This window comes from Anabrus simplex, chromosome 12, assembly GCF_040414725.1.
Source record: "Anabrus simplex isolate iqAnaSimp1 chromosome 12, ASM4041472v1, whole genome shotgun sequence".
NCBI lineage: Eukaryota > Metazoa > Arthropoda > Insecta > Orthoptera > Tettigoniidae > Anabrus > Anabrus simplex.
In genome coordinates, this window is record NC_090276.1 from 25,566,887 (window position 1) to 25,589,243 (window position 22,357).

At 40.5% G+C, this 22,357-nt stretch overlaps 1 protein-coding gene across 1 annotated transcript in view; it reads left to right on the plus strand.

Moving 5' to 3' along the window:
* LOC136884113 (locomotion-related protein Hikaru genki) overlaps nucleotides 1-22,357 on the plus strand; it is a 376,982-nt gene that overhangs the window by 283,217 nt on the left and 71,408 nt on the right. The window contains exons 7-8 of the mRNA XM_067156151.2: nucleotides 1,013-1,159; nucleotides 20,383-20,592. Of these exons, the coding sequence (XP_067012252.1) occupies nucleotides 1,013-1,159; nucleotides 20,383-20,592 (357 nt within the window). The remainder of the gene's footprint in view (nucleotides 1-1,012; nucleotides 1,160-20,382; nucleotides 20,593-22,357) is intronic.

The window sequence follows — 22,357 nt, forward strand, 5'->3', positions numbered from 1 at the left end:
GGGGTAATATGACTGCTGCAGCATATGTGAACATATTCTGTGAAAATCTGCTGGCCAGTGTTGCGAAATTAAATCTTGAGAACTTGTTTGTTTTCAATAAGACAACGATACCAAGCATACGGCTTGTATAACTAGAGAATGGTTGCTGTATAATGTTCGCGAGCAACTTCCAACGCCTCCACAATTACCGGACCTCAATCCCACAGAAAATATGTGGGCATTGTTGGAGCGAATATGAAGGAAACGAACGCCAAAAGAAGAATTCATTGATCATCTGAAGAAGGAATGGTCGAAACGTAATGCCGAAACCACATCAAATCTTGAAAGCTCCCTTTCACGAGGGCTTCAAGCAGTTATTATTGCCCTGGGGATGCATAAGAAGTACTGTTGTCGAACTATGTGTGTTTGAGGACAGTGTTTCAGCATGTATGAATATTAATTTTGCAAACAAGAAATTATATTCATTTTGTTTTGTTGTAAAAACTGCATCTTTTCTATCCGTTGATGGTTCTTCACACTTCGTTAAGAAATGTAATTCATACACTAGGGCATGAAGTATTTGTGGCAAGCCACACATGCAGTGTATGAATACTTATTTTATCCACTGTATGTCAGCAGAAATCTTAGTCACATATATATAACTTGAGCCCGGATTTTGATGCATTAATAGCTTAGAATGCAAACTTACTGCAGTGAGTAGCATGCATAGTCTAAATTCACAACGATTGCGCTATGGGGTTTGCATAAGCTTTATAGGTGCGGCCCATCAGAACCCCTTTAATTTATGTTACTCTTACTACATTATGAAAGAGCTGGTGGCCGACACTTCCTACCAACCTAATTAGTTTGCATTTTAACCTGTTACTGAACAAAAATCCGGGCTTTATATGTAACTCTAGTCTTCTGTTGAAATATGTTCCACTATATTAAAATCTATTCCAATTTTGACAGCAGATTCAGTATAGGAGTGTATTATCTAAACTAGCTTTTTTATTTCCTTCCTTCTTTTCAGCTGTTCACTGCGAACCAATAGACGTCAACAGCGATCCGTATCTGACTGCCAGAGTCGAGGGAAGTCGTCTGGGTCACGTGGCCATATTTCAGTGCCCCATTGGCTTCAAGTTAAATGGCACATCAAACCTCACCTGCCAAGCGTCGGGTAAGTTAATTTTTACTCTATTTAATGTTGGTTGAATACCTATAAGACCAGTATCCGAGCCAAGATCAACCGATTTCTTTGGTGGGGGGAGGGCGTTCATAGTTATAAAATTAGGATATAACATAATGTAGTTGCTTTTGCGTATGTGTTACTACAAGGACACTAATACAAGTGAATTATGTTGATATTCAGATTGCAGGACACTAAAAAATATTACATTAAAATTCAGCTCAAGGACAATATGATCAAGGTGAACTGTTTTACAGTTCACATTAGAGTCCAAAATCTAACGTTCGATTCTTCTTAGAAAATAGATTAAACAGATCTGTTGTTTTTACGATTATGTCTCTGTGAATGTTCAAAGGAGTCAACACATTGAGTCAACTTTCACTTGTTTAATATCTGTTTCTGTTCCCTTTCTTGTAAAAATTCCATGGGGTATACTAATCCCCAGTAACCCCCACCCCTCCGTTGGCTACACCGCTGTATAAGATGCTATGATGTCATGATCTTTATGTATATATATTTTAATGGTTGTTCAACTGAAACACAGACAAATCTGGCAAAACTGTAAACAAGTGGCCAGACAGCTATGATTTGGCGGCACAGTATGGTTTATTGTTTGCAGTTAACAGCTCAGATGTTACAGAAGCAACTAGTGTGTAGACATTGTGCTTGTCGTTGATTGAATTCAGTGTAGCCTGGGATTCACTCAGTATGCAAAAGCGAACCTATAATATTCTTGTCCACGTGGAGCTACAGTAGTTATCCCCCCAAAAAAGTTAAATAGCAACATTAGTAGGGATATGTCCCCTTCCATTAATTCTATAATCTCCGCTGTATATTTGTGTATATGTTTTATACGTCGCGTGGCTACCTCCTTTGCGGTTCACTCAAATGGCTGGCGAACAAAGCTTGTTAAAAGATTCTTATCTCTGGAAGTACTAGTCGGATGTTGAAAATAATGAATCCTCTTAATTTGTAATATTTTTATTAAGAAATTTAAGTTCCTTAGGTATTTAGGATTTTTAAATCGTAAAATTACCAGCGTTTCGCCCCAGTTTAGCAGTGGGCTCATCAGTTGGAACGCTACACTTTTCCAAGACGCTAGTGCGCCGTTGAGACACCACTGCAAGCCTCCTGTGTAGGACAATGCAGTGATTGAAAAAGCCTGAAGACTTAAAGAGCTAAAATATTTTTAACATTTTCAGTCGATGAAACTAGATTATGGTTTCCTTCTAGAAACATCGACATTAATATTCCTTTCAAATGAACCTGAAACTGATAACGATTATTTTATTTTCATCTAATGAAACGTTGCCGAGAGATACCAAGCTCTAGCTAGCTTTCACCTAGGATTGCCCCGAGAAATGTGTTGTGTGCTTCTGTGTGGATTTTGGAGTTGAAAATTGTAGGATGCAATGCATCGAAAGAGGAAAACTGACTCAGGGTCTATAAAAAATGACTTATGGTGTTCGGAGGGGTGTGGTGCAGGTTTTCGAGTTGACCTGTGCGTTTATGAGAATGGGGCCCTACCTGTAATAATTTCTAATTATAAAGACTGCACTCACACCCAGTCCCCGAGCCATCGGAGTTAACCAAAGAAAGAAAAATCCACGATCAGCTCGGGAATCGAACCCGCGACCCGCTGGACCAAAGGCCAGCACGCTAACCATTAAGCAAGGTCCATCCAGGGTGCATACACCGGTGCATTGCGAGGTGCAAGGTGCAAAAGACACCATCGCTAGGTTGACCAGAGTGCAGACCCCCACTTGTGGATTTTGAGCAATAGCGACTGTCTTCCTAGCTCGCTCCACATTTCTCCCTCCTCCTCACTTGCTTTGTAGCGCTCCACCATCCGGGCCGAGTTGAGACGAACTTAGCCGAGTCGCCCCGAGACACAAAACGCTGGTCCGAACCGAGCCGAGACGGACCGATGCACGATGCACAGAACCTCTGCGCCTCGGTTTGCACGCATGAGATTTTATGAATTTGAGAGGCCCTGCCGTGGACAAAACTCTTATCCTCATCCCGAGGTGGTGCAGCTCTTCCCAGGCACATCCCAAGTGGAGGTGAGCTGCCAGTACCATTCCAACAACATACCTGTCGTTCTTAAATTTTTGTCAGTATCTGGAATCGAACCAGGGCTCCCGACGATGGCAGCTAATAATACTAACCCTGTGTTACGGAAGGCTTATGAAACTACCACGTGTTAAATAGTGAGTTCCCTAGAGTATAACAGAATGAGACCCCTTTGATAAAAGAGCCTTCATTATATCTCTTCAGACAAGGTCATCCATCTGTCCTTCACATCACAGCCTGCGTGGTTGCTAGGTAACGTCGTGACCCCATTTTACATCACTAATTTCGTGCCGTAAAATTTTCGGATGACTCCCAAACATAAGACATACGAGGTCAAAAAGAAAGTTATTGCCACTATCTCAGCTGAAGTTTGACAATGAATCCCTTGGTTACATTATCGAAAGTGAACATGGATATTCGATATCTTCAACGATTTGAGTTATTTGAGGTGATATTTTTGGCTGTCCCACGGTGTATGCACATACTTCTGTGAAATAAATTAAATCCTGCACAGATCTACACGGATAGAGAGAATTCGATAAAACACTAGAGAGTACATAGCTGTTGAAATTACATTTGAAATGACAGATGTATCGGATAGTTATTGAATCTGAATTTTGCGTTTATATCCTGAAATTGGCGGGCGGCTAGCTGAACGCGAGACTCGTATACGGAGCTGGTGCCGACAATTTATCATTCACACTTAGTAATTCCACTACGCGGAGCGTGATGGACAGAATTTAATTATTTATGGACTTAGCCGAAGTAATCTCCCTGTGGCAATTTGTTGACGTCCAGGATTTTAACTTGTCAATATTACATTCGGATAGATTGAATCCTAATGTAGAAATGCATTACAATCTTATCGTGTCTGATACACATGGATAGCTATCGACGTGTGTTTTATATGCTGAGTTTACTAACTAAGACTAGCAGTTCAGTTTACAGTATACGTGAATTACCTATAGTAATGGGTGACTAAAAGGGGAGACTCTCCATTTGCTCTCATGTTAAGAGCGTGGGTTGGTGGACACGGGCCCCTGTACTCCGGGCAGTCTAAAGTTAAAGTAACATCATTGCTTCTTCACACTCGCCTTGGTTGCCAAATGAACCGGCGCACGTTTGAAAAAATTGTACTCCAACACTATAACACAACACAGCTTGCCGATTGTAACTCGAGCACATTTGAATGAATTAATTCATAAAACGGCACTGCTGTTTTAAACCTAATATGAAGTTTAAAGGAAGTAGATGAATATTGTTACTTGGGTAGTAAAATAACTAACGATGGCAGAAGTAAGGAGGACATAAAATGCAGACTAGCACAAGCAAGGAAGAGCTTTCTTAAGAAAAGAAATTTGCTCACTTCAAACATTGATACCGGAATTAGAAAGATGTTTTTGAAGACTTTCGTGTGGAGCGTGGCGTTGTATGGAAGTGAAACATGGACGATAACTAGCTCAGAAAGAAAGAGAATAGAAGCTTTTGAAATGTGGTGTTACAGAAGAATGCTGAAGGTGAAATGGATAGATCGAATCACGAATGAAGAGATACTGAATCGAATTGGTGAGAGGAGATCGATTTGGCTAAATTTGACGAGAAGAAGAGATAGAATGATAGGACACATCTTAAGACACCCAGGACTTGTTCAGTTGGTTTTTGAAGTAAGTGTAGAGGGTAAGAACGGTAGGGGTAGACCAATGTATGAATATGACAAGCAGATTAGAGCAGATGTAGGATGCAATAGTTACGTAGAAATGAAAAGGTTAGTACAGGAGAGGGTGGCATAGAGAGCTGCATCAAACCAGTCTATGGACTGATAATTCAAACAACAACATGAAACTGACTCCACCCACGGGGTCAAGACATCTGAATAAGTTTGGCAGCTCCGCACTGGCGATACTATTGCTGTAACTCGAACTGACAGAAGGTATGAAAAGCACGCCAACTTGCTCCTCTCCTTACATATGAAAACACCTTAGGTGCAACCCCTATCACCCTCTCTTCCCCTGGCCATTACCCACTCTTCCGGTTTAGTCTTCTCAAAGGGTGGCCCAGAGAAAATCTGTGTATAACATTGCATTCAATCATTAGATCATTCCCAGATCTCCCTGTGGATCAACGGCAGAATTTTGGCTTCCTAACCCCAATATCGTAGGTTAAAGCCTGGAAAAAGTTGCTGAATGGCGAAGAATGAAGCCAATTCGGCACTCCACGTTGTACGGTGATGGCATGTAAAAGGTCACTGGTGGCATATTCGTTGTTTACCCGACAAAATTATTAAAAATTCAGAAATATATGATAAATTCAGGACTGGATTCCTTACACATAGAGGAAGAAAAATTATACACATGGGTGCGGAAAAAGCATCAATTCTTGGCCTCCACGATCTCCTGATCTTAACCTGCTGCAGGATGAAGCAACACTTCATGGCAGAATATTAAAGGCATTTCACACAACACATACAACATCGGGCATACTTGAGCTTCTTCGTAACTCCATGCGACGACGAGCTCAAGCCTGTAGCATGTTAGGAGGCGGGCAGTACATGCAAGATACTCGCAACATCGGAGGTTCTAGCCCAAGATAGTGTCTGATAGCTCGGAACGTACGCAGTTCCGAATCAACGTTTATGTATACATTTATCTAAACCTGTAACCGCTGCGAGTCCGTCTATTCCCATGCTGTATTTTTCTTAAGTTTCGGGGGTCATTCTAATCTATTTCCCGGCTCCTGTTCACATCATAACATTTTGTTTTTCCGCAAACATTGATCTGCTTGTTACGATATTTCACGAATCTCGTATTGCAGGTTTTGATTTTAAATCGATGCGGCTGATCCATTCAAGTGGTTTAACGCTGTGAAGAGCAACTTATCACATAGAGAGCTGAAGCTGCACTAATATGTCGCGTGGTATTATGGGAAGATGACGTCATAAGATAGTGGGAGTGGTCTCAAGTGAAGAGCACGACTTGACAAAAGGAAATGTGTGCGCTCTGCTTGCGATGTAAAACGACGAAGTTATTAGCATTTCATGTATTTTACGAACTATTTTGTAGTTTTGGAGTTGCTGTTGTGTTATAAGTTTTGGATTATTTTGTTTCGCGTGGAAATTCGTCCTTGTTGCGGCCCATATTTTCTGGGAAGTCGATTATCCTTTCAGACAAATTATAAAAATAGTCAGTGACAATTGTATGTACTTAGGCATCGCGCTATACATAAGATGTACACGATTCCAACTACCCTTGGGACCGTCACAAATTAGTTAAGCGAACTCGAGATCTGTGGATTCAGCACTAATCTCAGATATTTCGAATTTTTCTTTTTCATCCCTTCTGACCATCCTTGCCAATGGAGTCTGAACTTGGACTTAAACAACATCCAGAGGGTGCGACCCCGAAAACTATTGATTCGACGCAAATATTGGTAGTTTTCGATAGCATTTTCATGTCACTTCCTACCAACCCCCAACCTTACGGTTGTTTTACGTGTCTTACCCCATTTTCCCCCTTAGATAGTATTAATTCATACTGTATGTGTACCACCTTTGTTTTAAATTGCAGGTTTTCCTGCAGTCGCCGTCATTTTTAATCCTTTAGCTTTGCCGAGATCTTTACTTGCATATATATGCAACCCGTTAAGTACTGTTTGTACTGCGGGCTACGGTTAAGCTTTCGTCTGCTGTTAGTGAAGTGGTCATTTTGTGATTTGATTTTCGAATTACTTCAAGTTGACTGAACTTATAAACCTATCAATGCCCCATAATTAATCGGCAAGTAATTCCGGAGAGAACAAGACACAAATTAATTAAATCGGCCCAATAGAACAGACGGACGCACTAGACAAAACTGTTTCTCATGAAACAATTTAATACGAATATAGATGTTTATACTATTTATTCCATTAATTTAGGTAGTTTCTAGATAACTTATACTGTCTTAAGAACTTTCAAATTATGTTACTATGTATTGTGTGTTCTGGTTAAGTGTAAGTGAGGGCTATCAGCCCTACCTACTTCACACAAAACGGAAATAAAAAATAAATAAATAAATAAATAAATAAATAAATCAATAAATAAATAAATAAATAAATACATAAATAAATAAATAAATAAATAAATAAATAAATAAATAAATAAATAAATAAATAAATAAATAAATAAATAAATAAATAAATAAATAAATAAATAAATAAATAAATAAATAAATAAATAAATAAATAAATAAATAAATAAGGTATGTCTTCTATCGTCCCCATCCAAAGTGGGGAGCGGTGACTAGATTCTTACCTTCCTTTTGAAAGTACAGTACCTAGGCTAGGATTCAGTCACCGGTCTTGGAAATATGAATTGAACACCCTGTACTCTGATACTCCGTGACACCTATCGCAACTCTCAAACTACTAACTTCTAGTATAAATATCCTGTACTTAAAAGGTTGGAGTGTGCTACCGTAATTTATATTCCATCGCAAGGGGCGTTAATGTGAGCCAATTTCCTTAATCTCAGAGAATGTGTTCAGCCGTAGCTAGCAATAATTTACAGCTGAGACTGCAATCGTTCCGTTCTACCAGCATGCAACTCGGAATGAAACACTGAAATACGATACAGAACGGAAAACTCCAGGGTGATCGGGAAGGAATACACTTCTCCTCTGCATGTGTATATACTCACAGAAATTTTCAGAATTTTCACGTTAAACTGCGTGACAATTTGTAGCGCACTCTATAACATTCCATCACGTTCATTCTGTTCTGTTCTGTACTCTCTCCATCATTGTTCAACATCTACACCAATGACCAGCCGCTACCCGAAGGAACACAGAGCTTTATCTATGCAGATGACTGTGCCATTACCACTCAAGACACCTGCTTTGACGCTATTGAGGAGAAATTATCTAATGCACTTTCAGTGATGTCTACTTATTACAAGGAGAATCAGCTGAGACCAAACCCCAGTAAAACCCAGACTTGTGCCTTCCACCTCAAAAATAAAATGGCAAACAGAACTCTCAAAATCACTTGGGAAGGAACCACATTAGAACATTGCAGTACACCAAAATATCTTGGAGTTACCCTTGATCGTGCTCTAACTTACCAGAAACACTGCTCGAACACCAAGCAAAAAGTGTCAGCCAGAAACAATATTATAAGGAAGATAACGGGTACTACCAGGGGGCACATCCCAATACTGTGAGAACCTCTTCCATTGCTCTATGTTACTCTGCAGCGCAATATGCATCCCCAGTATGGTACAAGTCACGATACCTGTCGCATCATTACCGGCTGTCTAAAACCAACTCCGTTGAACAAATTGTATAGTCTTGCTGGTATTTCCCCTCCTGATATCCGTCGAGAGGTTGCAGCAAAAAACGAGAGGAAGAAGGCGGAAACTTCTGAAGCTCACCCTCTGTATGGATACAGGCCAGTTACTTCAAGACTCAAATCAAGGAAAAGTTTCCTCAGAACAACAGAGGCTCTTAATGGGACACCTCAGCAATCCCGAACTGATATGTGGCGCGCACGCTGCACTCGCTCCGAAGAATGGTTGACACCAAGTGAAGAATTATCACCTGGTCACATGGAGAAATGGAGTACCTGGAGATCACTGAACAGATTACAGGCAGGCGTGACAAGATGTAAAAGCAACCTGCAGAAGTGGGGTCTCAACATCGAGTCATCATTGTGTGAGTGTGGTGCAATCCAGACGACGGCTCATTTGTTGCAGTGTAGTAGGTGCCCTAAAACATGCACAGTACACGATCTACTTCAGGCAACAGAAAATGCACTGGATGTCGCCAATTTCTGGGCAAAAGTAGTATAGACCTTTGTTTTTTTGATAAGTGTGACTTTGTATATAATGTATATAATTCAGTAAGAGTATATATGTATATGTATTTATAGTATTAATGCTTCTGATACGAATAAATAAATAAATAAAAACCACGCTATAAAAATACAACTGACTATGTAATAGTAATTGGACAGTTCTGAAGATGCTCGGGACCAGACACTGAGAAATAAGTGTTAGCTATAATATGAACAAAAAGCACTCTGCAGTTATAAGGATCCAGAACTACGACAAATAATCATTAATCCAGAAAGGTGTGACTCAAGCATGCAGTACCCTCTCCTTTTCAAAGCTTATATAGAACAGGCAGTAGTGGAAATCAAAGAGGAATTTGGAAAGGGACCGAAAATCCAAGCAGAATAAATAAAATCTCTGAGATTTTCCGACCATGGAAATCCATCATTAGGCTGCCGACAGTAGGGTTTGAACCAAATATCTCTAGAATATTGAATACTGGACGTTCTTGAAGCTATCAAAGACAATAACTAGCTTAGAAATAAATATAATAGAAGCTTTTGAAATGTGGTGTTATAGAAGGTGAGATGTGTAGATGGAATCACGAATGAAGTGATACTGAATCGAATTGGTGAGAGGAAATGGATTTCGATAAAATTTGACCAGAAGATGAGATAAAAGGACAGGACATATCTTAAGACATTCAGGAATTTTTCAGCTGGTTTTCGAGGGAAGTGTAAGTGGTAAGAACGGTAGGGGTAGACCAAGGTATGAATATGAAAAGCAGATTAGAGCAGGTGTAGGTTGTAGCAGTTACGTTGAACTGAAAAGGTTAGCACAGGATAGGGTGATATGGAGATTGCACCAAACCAGTCAACGGACAAATAACTCTAACAACAACAACAACAACAACAACATTATTATTATTATTATTATTATTATTATTATTATTATTATTATTATTATTATTATTATTATTATTATTACTCTTATTATTATCTAGCAGAAGTACCCGTTCTTCGTACGGGTTATCAGAAACTGGTTTTAGTTACTCATACTATCGGTGTGACTGGCTTCATTAGATATTTATATCACTGGTGTATTTACTTAAGTACGTAGAAATTACTTGTCATGTTTGGAATTATAGTGTATCTTCTTCTTCTTTTCTTCATGGGGCTTCTAAATATTAGCTCCTAATTAGCGTCGACCTTTAAGATCTTTTGCTACCATGTTTTTCCTTCATTCCTACCTAGATATACCTGCTCCCTTCACAAAGCTGCAGGTTTAGTGTAAGGATACTTTCGCCCGATAGTACCACAAATATAAATATTATTGAATGTATTTGTTTCATCCGACATTTCATAACTATTATAAATGATAAAGGATGCATAAAAGAAACTACTATAATTATCGAGAATTATAATTCTCCGGGCTTGTCAGTCATGTCGCACATCATATAATGAATCTGAGTACAAATGTTGAGAAATTTTTGCAAGTCATGGGCGCATCATCTTGACAATTGTGTACAGTATATAGGTTTCATGGTTACAATGATCGTAAAAGTGGACCAAAATATCGACACTAATGGCATCAGTGATCCTACTACTCCATGATTTAATAGAAAATAGTTTAAACTATAGGTAACAGACTCCGCAAAATGCTGAAACCTAAGCCAGTACGTAAAAACGGAGGCCCGTCGGCAACCGCTGGTCGCTGTACTACGGAGATCTCCGGGGCTATTATTTTTATACTTCACTCCTTTTCCATCCCCGCCCAAAGGAGTGCTATGAGCGTCTTACACAACAGTTTATTTTTTCCATATAGTAAGTCATATGTGTATCAATTTTGGTTGGCAGCTATGCCCAAACGTACATGCATAATGTAGCTGCTCTAGAATCCTGGAGCTGATGTTGCCATGGTTACGGCCGTTCGTTTCTTTATCCGATTCCTAGAGCAGGAGTAGTGTAGTTCCAATATCTCAATAACGGTTGGTTTTAGGGCCTTCAAACATGGTTTTCGAACCCGAAGGGTTTACCGAGTTTTGTTCTTTGCGTCAAGGGGCTTAAAATGAGCTTTGTCTCGTCCTTATACGACAAATTCGATATTTTGCCTATATTAGCGTATTATTTTTATATCTCGCCCCGTGTCCCCCACTTCGAATTGTTTTGAAAATAAAATACAGCCCATGTTCGCAATGTAGTTTTCTATAGGTGAAGAAATTTTTAAAATCGGTTCAGTCGTTTTTGAGTTTATTCGTTACAAACCAACAAATTTTTCCTCTTTATAATATTAGTATAGGTAAATACATCGTAATTGGAAGATATTCCGGTAGCAATGCTTACAACAATATGACAACGAAGTAAAACTCAAACAATTCCATGAAAATCAATTATTACAAAATATACTGAAACACGAAACTTTACTATAAGAAAAGAATAAAAATGATACGTTGAAACAACTGACACCCATGTAGTGTAACTAAAGAAATATAGATATCAATATGATATTTGCGGAAAAAAACAGGTGTAACTATTCCTTGGCGTGTAGTGTAACACAAAATACATAGTCACAAGGCAACGTCATATACTCGTACATTCACACACAACATAAATATTTCCAATGTCTTGACATTACGACTTCCACTAGATTGAGTGGTGCAATGATTCAATATTAAACTTAACATTGGAAATAAATCAAACAATTGTTTCATATATAAAAACTCATCTCGATACAAGCCGTGAAAGCCATAAAAGGCTTCCACTAGTCGTAATCTCTTTTTTTTTTTATTTGCTTTACGTCGCACCGACACGGATAGGTCTTATGGCGACGATGAGGGAGGAATGGGCTAGGAGTGGGAAGGAAGCGGCCGTGGCCTTAATTAAGGTACAGCCCCAGCATTTGCCTGGTGTGAAAATGGGAAACCACGGAAAACCATCTTCAGGGCTGCCGACAGTGGGGTTCGAACCCACGATCTCCCGAATACTGGATACTGGCCGCACTTAAGCGACTGCAGCTATCGAGCTCGGTAGTCGTAATCTCGGCACTTGGTGGGGTAGAGTGGTTAGCTCTACGCCCTACCGTCTTCATCACCATAAATTAACCTGGTACTCACTTTCGGTGCAGGCTGTGTGACCCCTCAAACCATGTGCACCTTCGGGACTGGAAATATAATTTATTATTTTTTTCGATTTCCTCATGGGGACTCGAACCCTTGTCCTTCCGGACGAACCGAGCACACCTTTTGCATCTCGACCGGCCAGCCCCTGGTTCAAGTATAACTCCATCAAAATCCAAATTAATTTGTAACTTAAATATTTCAAATGCCTCATAGAAAAATATGTTTGAAAAATGTGAGTGTCAAGACAACCATGGCATGCTTCCAGTCAAGCCGGAGGTGGTCATTTTCAGGACTTTGTGTGCTAGTAAGAAACTCTGCCATTACTGCAATAAAACTGGTGAACATGCAACTGTCTGAAAAATAAATTGAGACACCCAGAATAAATGGTCACATGTCAATGTAACTTCGTAGACGTACACATCATCGGTGAGTGTGTAGAGTTGCAATTCTCTCTGACAGGTGGAACGTCCACCACACTGCATTAATACAGTTCATGTTTAGTGTTGCTACCAGGGGTGTGAACAGCGTCAAATGTTGAGTGTTCACTGTCAAGGACACGGAGATGCCACGTAGTTTGGGATATCAGCACCTGACAGAGTTTGAAAGAGACCTCATTATGGGTCTCCATTTGGCCGACTGGTCGAATCGTGCAATATCCAGATATGTCTGGCAATCGCATGTGACAGTGGTTTGATATTGGACTGCATGGAAGCTTGGGGGCAGGCATAATAGTCGTCAAGTTTCCGGTCGACCACATCTGACCACCATAAGGGAGTAACCGCCGTATTATGCACCAAGCACATCGTAACCGCTTCACATCGGCGCTTGCCATCCGGGGACAAGTAATGGAGTCCCTGAAACATTCCCCCTATTCCCTAGCACCAGCCGGAGTAGGGAATTACCGTCCTATGTGTAGGCTGCCGTTAACATCAGAACACAAACGGCTGTGTTTCGAGTGGTGCCGTAACAGGGAAGCATGGACTGGTGATGAATGGCATCGCATTGTGTTCACCGATGAATCGCGATTCTGCGCTACCCCGGATGACCGTCGTCTGCGAGTATAGCGGAGACCAGGGGAAAGGTCGCATTCTTCCAATGTTTTGGGGAGACACACCGGTAGGTACGCCTGGCTATCGGGTGTGACTTCAGGTCACCGCTAGTAGTGATAAAGGGAACTCTGACGTCACAACGGCACGTCACGGACATTCTGCTCCCTCATGTGTTACATCTCATGCGTGGTGTTATTTTTCAATAGGAAAACGCTCGTCCATTTACGGCGCGTGTCTCTATGAACTGTGGCCACCAAGATCTCCAGATCTGTCCCCAATAGAACACGTGTGGGACCAACTCGGATGTCAACTCCATCCCAGTGCCAGCGTCCAGGATATCAACGGCTAGTTACAACATTCGTGGACCAGTTTGGCTCAGAAGAGGACACAATGGCTTTATGACACCCTTCTCAATCAAATCAGTGAATATATCCAGCCCAGACAGGATGCAACGTTATAGTGATAAGTGATCTCATACTCCCAAGTTCTTTGTAAACTTGACTCGATTTTTTAATCACTGAATGAACATGATATTCTGTTCAATTCTTTTGTCGACTGTGTATTACGATACTTCCTGTATATGACACTCGATTATTTCGATATCTCCATGGCTTAATTTCGTGCGCAGAGACGCTGAACTTCCCAGTATGAACACAGTTCAATACGGTGTGCATAGGGTCATGTAGTGTGATTATGTTAGCTGTTGACGAGACAGGGTTTGTGACCCTGCATTTAGATTGGTCTGGTAGGAGAACTGATAGCTCAAATCAATCTTACTCTCTCCTGTTGCGTACTATTGACTGAGGGGCGCTTGTAAATAGCCCGGTCAATATCCACCTGTCCTCACTTTGCTTCATGATTGCATGTCCATGTAAACAAAATGAACCTGCCATTGACAGAACACCGCATGCCATTTACAGCCGATGAAGTCACAAAAACTCACACATATTGTACGCGTTGTTCACAATATGTGGAATGACTAGTATTACTACTACTATTCGAACGGGACTGCTTCGGGGCCTTGGCCCCAATATTTGACGTACGTACCGCCTGACAGACATTGTGGATATGAAGCTACTGATATCAATAGCCTCTAAATCCATTTACCTGAATTTTCGGCATATTGAAAGAAACTGTCCAAAATAAATCATTACCCGGAATAATTACGATGGCTGTAAATAAATTAAAGAGAACCTAGTCCAGACACTCGCAGGAGATCGGGCATGCGCAAATAAGATATGGGAGCGGTCAAATGGATCTGTTGTCAATGTGTAGTCTGCATTTGATGGGAATCAAGTTGGGAGTGTTGTTGTTGTGAGGCGTTGAAGTGGAGAGTGTCGATTTCACCGCTCTAAAGCATGTTTCTAAAAGGTCATCAGCGTTTGCGGATTAAAATCAAGATTACTAGTGGCAAAAATGCATCATAATGTTGTCAGAAACTCTGAAAAGTGGTGGCAAAAGGGGCTTTGGTTAAGACGCAGCAGGTCGTTATGCTACTTAGGTTCCAGAATGGGTAAAGAAAAAAAGGTAAATAAATGCAATGTAAATTTTAATCTTATACCAGTTGTACAGTATCATTTGAAGTAATTCCACATACTGTATATCAGTTGACTATATTTGTAAGTAGTACAGGATTTATTATAAGTAGAATTTTGTAAACAATATAAATTTATTAAGGATGAGCTGTGTGTTTAATATAAAAAATTGTTAGCGTAAATTGTATAATATTGTATTATAGGAAAATTTTCTTCTCTTGTTAATTTAATATTTAGTGCTTGACAATAATGTATTTTAGTGTACCATTTGCCACCGAGGTAGACACCTCATTTGCAAATAAAGAGATTTTGATTTTGAATACGTGGAGCCTGTGGCAACAATGCATTACCATACAGGACGGTTGCACGATGGGTCAAGGCATATCGTGCGGTTCGGAGTGAGATTGCGGATTTACACCGTACAGGTCGGCCGTCCATTCCTCAAGATCAGTTTGACATCGTGAGTGATCTGGTTTCTTTAGATCATCGATGGACTCTCCGGGAATTATCCGTAGAGGCTGGTTTCATTCATCAAACGGCCGCAACGGTGGCATCGGGAGGTCTTGATACATCCTCCGTACTCACCAGACATGGGTCCTTGTGACTTCGACCTGTTTCCGAAGTTGAACGAACCCCTCCGAGGCCGCCGATTTCCTGACATGGCATCTGTACTCCACGCAGTCGTGCGCTCCGTCGCAGTCATCAACAGAGAACGCCTTACCAACGGTCCCCAACGACTTCTCGACATTTGTCAAAAGGTAACAGACTTTATGGGTGACTCTAATGCAATTGTACTTGTTAACCATATTAAATATTGCTTTCTTTCGATATTGTCACTACTATGTTCACAAACCTCCTAGGTTTAACGACACAATTTTAAATTGCATCCTTAGCGTACAATTTTAAAATATAAATATTTTATGGAATATGGCTTTTGAATTATTTTAGAAACAAAGTTGGATGTGGCGGGGTTTGATTCTAAAATCGGGATTTAGAGGGTTTCAATACAAAGGCTTGAAAGATTTGAAAATATGGGTAACCCTGAAAGAGGTGCTGTTACCTGTACGATGCAATAACCACTTTTAAAAATGAATGATTACTAGTTTAAATTAATTAATCTATCTGAAAACCGACATTTATTACCACCTTAAAACGGAACGTGTCCTCTGTTTACAACACTGTTCAAGAAGCATTATGAAAAAGCATTCACACTACACGTACATCTTGTTCAATTTCTTCAGTCTGAAGTCCTAGATCTTCCTGTTTTTCTAAAGTAGAAAAAAACTGGAAGTGTCTCGATAGTAATTTTGACCCCCTCAATCAACGAGAAGGAAAGGCTTCAACAGTGTGGCATGTAGGAGTCACAGGAAGGGCTGATAGGGATTTACCGGACTGCGCCACTGTAAATGCCATTACAGATGATGGATTTGCCGATATTGAAACTCAGCCTCATATCTGACAGGTTTTGGTCCAAAATCATGGTTGCATTGAAACCTGTTAATAGAATAGTGTAACTAAGTTTTGTCAATAAGTGGATTTGACGGTTTTTGATATTATGTGCCTCATATGAAACATGTCGCTATTTCATATTTATAAACATTTTTGGCATTAGGTCTGTTAGAACATACAGCCAGTTATGCATGCTATTAACCGAATGTTCATGGTGAAACGACTTGATGGTATGAACTTATACACGTGAAAAGAACGCAAATATCAGACTCCGAGTCAAATATATTAACCTCTTAATTCTTCTTCCTTTCTTGAAGTCCCTATCCGTAGATTTACTAGCATCGCTGATACCTTAGTCACATTCATGTATCATCAAATCCGAGGATGAGACTGAGGCAGGTCGTTGAAAGTAACAAATTTGCTCCAGCCCATATCAGAAGACGTAGAACACTGTAACCACTAGGTCTCACCAGCAATAATAATAATAATAATAATAATAATAATAATAATAATAATAATAATAATAATAATAATAATAATAATAATAGTAATAATAATAATAATAATAATAATAATAATAATAATAATAGTAGTAATAATAATAATAATAATAATAATAATAATAATCATAATCTATAGACTTAGGGAAAGTGCGCAGCGCCGTAACGAAAGAAAATGCGTTTTCAGGTTTGAAAGTTACATGCCGTCATAGAGTGCCCGATGGACTTTTTTTCACCATTCTAAATTCCGTCTACCTCGGTCGGCTTTGAACCCATGCAATTCCGATCTTATGGCCGATACTCTACCCCTTATCCAAACATAATTCTGGTTTAGTAAACTTACGGTACATTATGAACACCAGTAAAAATATTTAATTTAATTTCCGGGTTGAACCGTGTTGTTGTTGTCTATACATCACGTACAGTTTGCCGACGTTTCGGATACATTGCAGTATTCTTTGTCAAGGCGACTGAAATACCCCAGTTAAGCACCACTACGAGCGCTAATGTGAGTCATTGTATTGTTTCACTTAAGCACCACTACGAGCGCTAATGTGAGTCAGTGCATTGTTTCACTTAAGCATCACTACGGGCGCTAATGTGAGTCAATGAATTGTTTCACTTAAGCACCACTACGAGCGCTAATGTGAGTCAATGCATTGTTTCACTTAAGCACCACTACGAGCGCTAATGTGAGTCAATGCATTGTTTCACTTAAGCACCACTACGAGCGCTAATGTGAGTCAGTGCATTGTTTCACTTAAGCACCTCTACGAGCGCTAATGTGAGTCAGTGCATTGTTTCACTTAAGCATCACTACGGGCGCTAATGCGAGTTTCACTTCTGCCTGGGAGACTGATTACCTCGGATCGAGTAGGGGTATTTCAGTCACCTTGACAATGAATACTGCAATGTATTGGAAACGTCGGCAAAATGTACGTGTTGTATAGACAACAACAACAACAATACGGTTCAACCCGGAAATTAAATTAAATAATTGTTCACTTCTAAGAGCAGTAAAAACATTGCTTTTATAGTTATTTCAGTGATACGAAGTTTTACAGAGAGATATAACAAACAATGAACCGAACAGAGCTCGTTGCCGTATGCGGGTCGCGTAGAGTGGCGCTGACACAACTATGGGATTACTTACTAGTTTTATAAAAGGAGGTGCTGATACCGGCCACCATCGTTGTATAAATAGTGCGGCATCTCTTTAGAAACTATAGTTAACGTTCAGTAGAGCAAATTATTTCCTGGCGGGTACTGTGTTCCAATTCTTCCAGGGTGTGTTGGTTCATCTTCAATTGATGCCAGATAGAGTTGGCCGTGTGATTAGGGACGCGCTGCTGCGAGCTTACATTCGGGCAGCCCTGAAGATGGGTTTCCGTGGTTTCCCATTTTCACACTAGCCAAATGCTGGGGCTGTGCCTTAAGGCCATGCCACTTACTTCCCATTCCTACCCGTTTCCTGCCCCCATCGTCGTCCTAAGTCCTATCTGTGTCGGTGCGACGTAAAGTAACTCAATGTTGAAAACATCCTAGAGATATGAGGTGCGAAATTTAGGTAAATGAAATATAATAAATAATATAATAAAATTTTAGAATATATTCTTTATTTATTCGTAAAATTACAATCCTCCTGTTAATCATCATTATCCGATCGATTAGATTATCAGTTTGCTTTTCCTACCGCTACGAGCGCTAATGTGAGTCAATGCATCGTTTCACTTAAGCACCACTACGAGCGCTAATGTGAGTCAATGCATTGTTCCAGTTAAGCACCACTACGAGAGTTAATGTGAGTCAATGCATTGTTTTACGTAAGTACCACTACGAGCGCTAATGTGAGTCAATGCATTGTTCCAGTTAAGCACCACTGCGAGAGTTAATGTGAGTCAATGTATTGTTTCACTTAAGTACCACTACGAGCGCTAATGTGAGTCAATCCATTGTTTCACTTAAGTACCACTACGAACGCTGATGTGAGTCAATGGATTGTTTCACTTAAGCACCACTACTAGCGCTAATGTGAGTCAATGCATTGTTTCACTTAAGCACTACTACGAGCGCTAATGCGAGTCAATGCATTGCTTCACTTAGGAACCACTAAGAGCGCTAATGCGAGTCAATGCATTGTTTCACTTAAGCACCACTACGAGCATTAATGCGAGTCAATGCATTGTTTCGCTGAAGCACCACTAAGAGCGCTATTGGGAGTCAATGCATTGTTTCACTTAAGCACCACTACGAGCATTAATGCGAGTCAATACATTGTTTCGCTGAAGCACCACTAAGAGCGCTAATGCGAGTCAATGCATTGTTTCACTTAGGAACCACTAAGAGCGCTAATGCGAGTCAATGCATTGTTTCGCTGAAGCATCACTAAGAGCGCTAATGCGAGTCAATGCATTGTTTCACTTAGGAACCACTAAGAGCGTTAATGCGAGTCAATGCATTGTTTCGCTGAAGCACCACTAAGAGCGCTAATGCGAGTCAATGCATTGTTTCACTTAATCACCACTACGAGCGCTAATGTGAGTCAATGCATTGTTTCACTTAGGAACCACTAAGAGCGTTAATGCGAGTCAATGCATTGTTTCGCTGAAGCACCACTAAGAGCGCTAATGCGAGTCAATGCATTGTTTCGCTGAAGCACCACTACGAGCGCTAATGTGAGTCAATGCATTGTTTCACTTAGGAACCACTAAGAGCGTTAATGCGAGTCAATGCATTGTTTCGCTGAAGCATCACTAAGAGCGCTAATGCGAGTCAATGCATTGTTTCGCTGAAGCACCACTACGAGCGTTAATGTGAGTCAATGCATTGTTTCACTTAATCACCACTACGAGCGCTAATGTGAGTCAATGCATTGTTTCACTTAGGAACCACTAAGAGCGTTAATGCGAGTCAATGCATTGTTTCGCTGAAGCACCACTAAGAGCGCTAATGCGAGTCAATGCATTGTTTCGCTGAAGCATCACTAAGAGCGCTAATGCGAGTCAGTGCATTGTTTCACTTAGGAACCACTAAGAGCGTTAATGCGAGTCAATGCATTGTTTCACTTAAGCACCACTACGAACGCTAATGTGAATCAATTCATTGTTTCACTTAAACCCTTATAACTACATTCGGTGTGGATATTTTTAAAAAATCAAAAAGAGCCTGAGTGTATCGAACCACGCAACATATTACACAAATAATTATGTATAAAAGTTAATTTGGCCAGAATTTGAATATAAAAGAAAACGAGCAAATAGAGAAGCGATTTTAGGCTGTTTTTCCGGAACTGCATTTAGGCCGGAAGTGATTTTATATATTTTTTTGATAGAGCTATCCAATGCTCACAATTTGAAACCTTTTCGGCCATTTATCCCTTCAACTTTCGGTACAATTGAGGAAAATGCTTAATTTTAGGTTTTCATTGTATGGGGACACCTACTTTGCTAAGACGTGTTTTCAACGTTTAAACATACATCACGCTTTACAAGTTAACTGAACTCATCTACATTCAGATGCACACAAACAGGCAGCAGATAGCGTGGCCTCTGCGTACATTTGGAAATTTTAATATTGAAAAGACTGGACGTTACATTTCTACTGAATACCAACTCGTTCGTGAATATCCTATATATAAGTTTGTTCTATCACAATGAGACTGACAATGACGTGAAATCTGTGTTTCAGGTTTGTGGTCGTCACCAATTCCCCAGTGCCTGCCCATCATCTGCCCCAGTCTGGAGTTAGACGATCCCCACCTGTCACTTGTAGAACATAATACGAGTTACGGTGGACGTGCGGTCTTCCGTTGTTCGTGGGGCTACAAACTGACAGGCCAGCCTGGGATTGAGTGCGAGGTGGACGGCCAGTGGTCTGGTCCCGTACCTACCTGTCAAGGTAAACGTGTAATAGCATTCCATTCTTATTGGCACCAACTGTTTAAAGGGGAGCTCTACAACATTACCTGTGTAGTTACTTCTAGTATTAAATACGTTATGTTCCTCTTCTATTCTGCGAACTGTCCTACAAAAAGTGATTGCGGTAATACTTCTTAAAGCATATGTGTGTACAAGCATGCACAGAAATGGTGTCCCTATATCAACACTACCCCACTCCAGTACTGAAAAGGAGGGGATGGAGTGAACAGGTAGTGCTGAAGGCACAGTTTGTGTATTGCTATACATCTACCACTGTGTCCATTTCAATCACAACAGTCTAGTAGCGGGCTGTCTACCTGCAGCAACGTGTTAAGCGACGAGGTCGTGGGACGCCATGCGTCGTTCATATCGGGACACCATCTCTATGCATGTGTGTACCATTAAAAAGCTTAAGAATGCCATATTATTCGGAGCTTTCAGTGATTTCTGCCAGAATAATTCCAGATATAAATCTCTAGCTTGTTCGACTGGGAGGGTCAATGACTATTCCAGGATTTTTATCCCTCCACAACTAAAAAGCTCACCAAAAAACATGAGAAATCCAGTGAAGGTTTTTGACCTACCGGTATGTAACTGCTTCCCCTAGTAACCTCCATTGCACCCAAACTTCCCCGCCACAGCTTTATTGACTCAGGGTTCTGTTAGATGTAGTTTTCACCTGTTCTGTCCATAGAATCGCCTATTTGACTTGTGTGGACGTTGGGTTTCTCCTGGTTGTATTCATGCCTACGTATTATGGGTGCGCTAAAAGTCCGTATACCCCTATATTAAATTAAAGTCAAACTGACATGATATAAAAGTACATATACTCGTTATTTATTTGTTTCTACTTACGTCTTACACCTTAAAATCTAAAACATCCCTATGCGTCCTTTCTTGGTCTGCGCACAGCTGAAAATGCCGCCATGTTCTGATGCTCACATTAAGCAAAATTCTTAGGGTCAGTGTCCGCAAAGCTTCGCACACCGCATTTTTCAGATCATTAGATCCAACATACCGCTGCTTCCTCACCTGTTCTTTGATGTAAACCCAGAGTGCCTTATCGGGTGTGGTTAGATCAGGGTTCCTTGGTGGCCGTGGAATGGGAGCTGGATCATTGTACGATCGTCGAGCAATCCAGCCATTCCAAAAGACTACGTTCAGACGTTGTGGAACAGCCACTACGAAGTGAGCCGGCGCCCCATCGTGTCGAAACCAAACAACGTCTAAGATTGCTGCATTTTGCACCTGCAGGATGAGCCAGTCATTGATCATCTGGAGGTATCTGTTCTGATTAACAGAACGATCAAAAATATGGGCCAAACAGATGCCCAGATCATGACGTGAGGTGGGTTTCACTCGATTTGTTGAAAAGAAAGTGTGTGTTTTCCTTTCCCCAAAAGTAAACATTGCAATTCTGGGAGCCGCGATAAATCGCACATTCGTCAGTGAACATAACTTCTGTCTTCTGAGCCATTGTTTGGAACTGTTGCAGCATCCGTCCGCAAGCATCAAAACGTCTCTTCCAAATTATCATCTGATAATTCATTGACACTCAGTGGATGCCCACACCTCATTTTCAGTTCCACTTTGATGTGTTTTCTCATGGTTGATTCCTGTATCCCCTACCAGAGATTGTTCGATAGATTTTTCCACGTCAGAACAAAGGTCAAGTTTGGTGGATGGTCTTCTACAGCTCGGCGCGTCGCGATCACTGCCCGTTATAAAAGGCTTCCTTTTCCCAT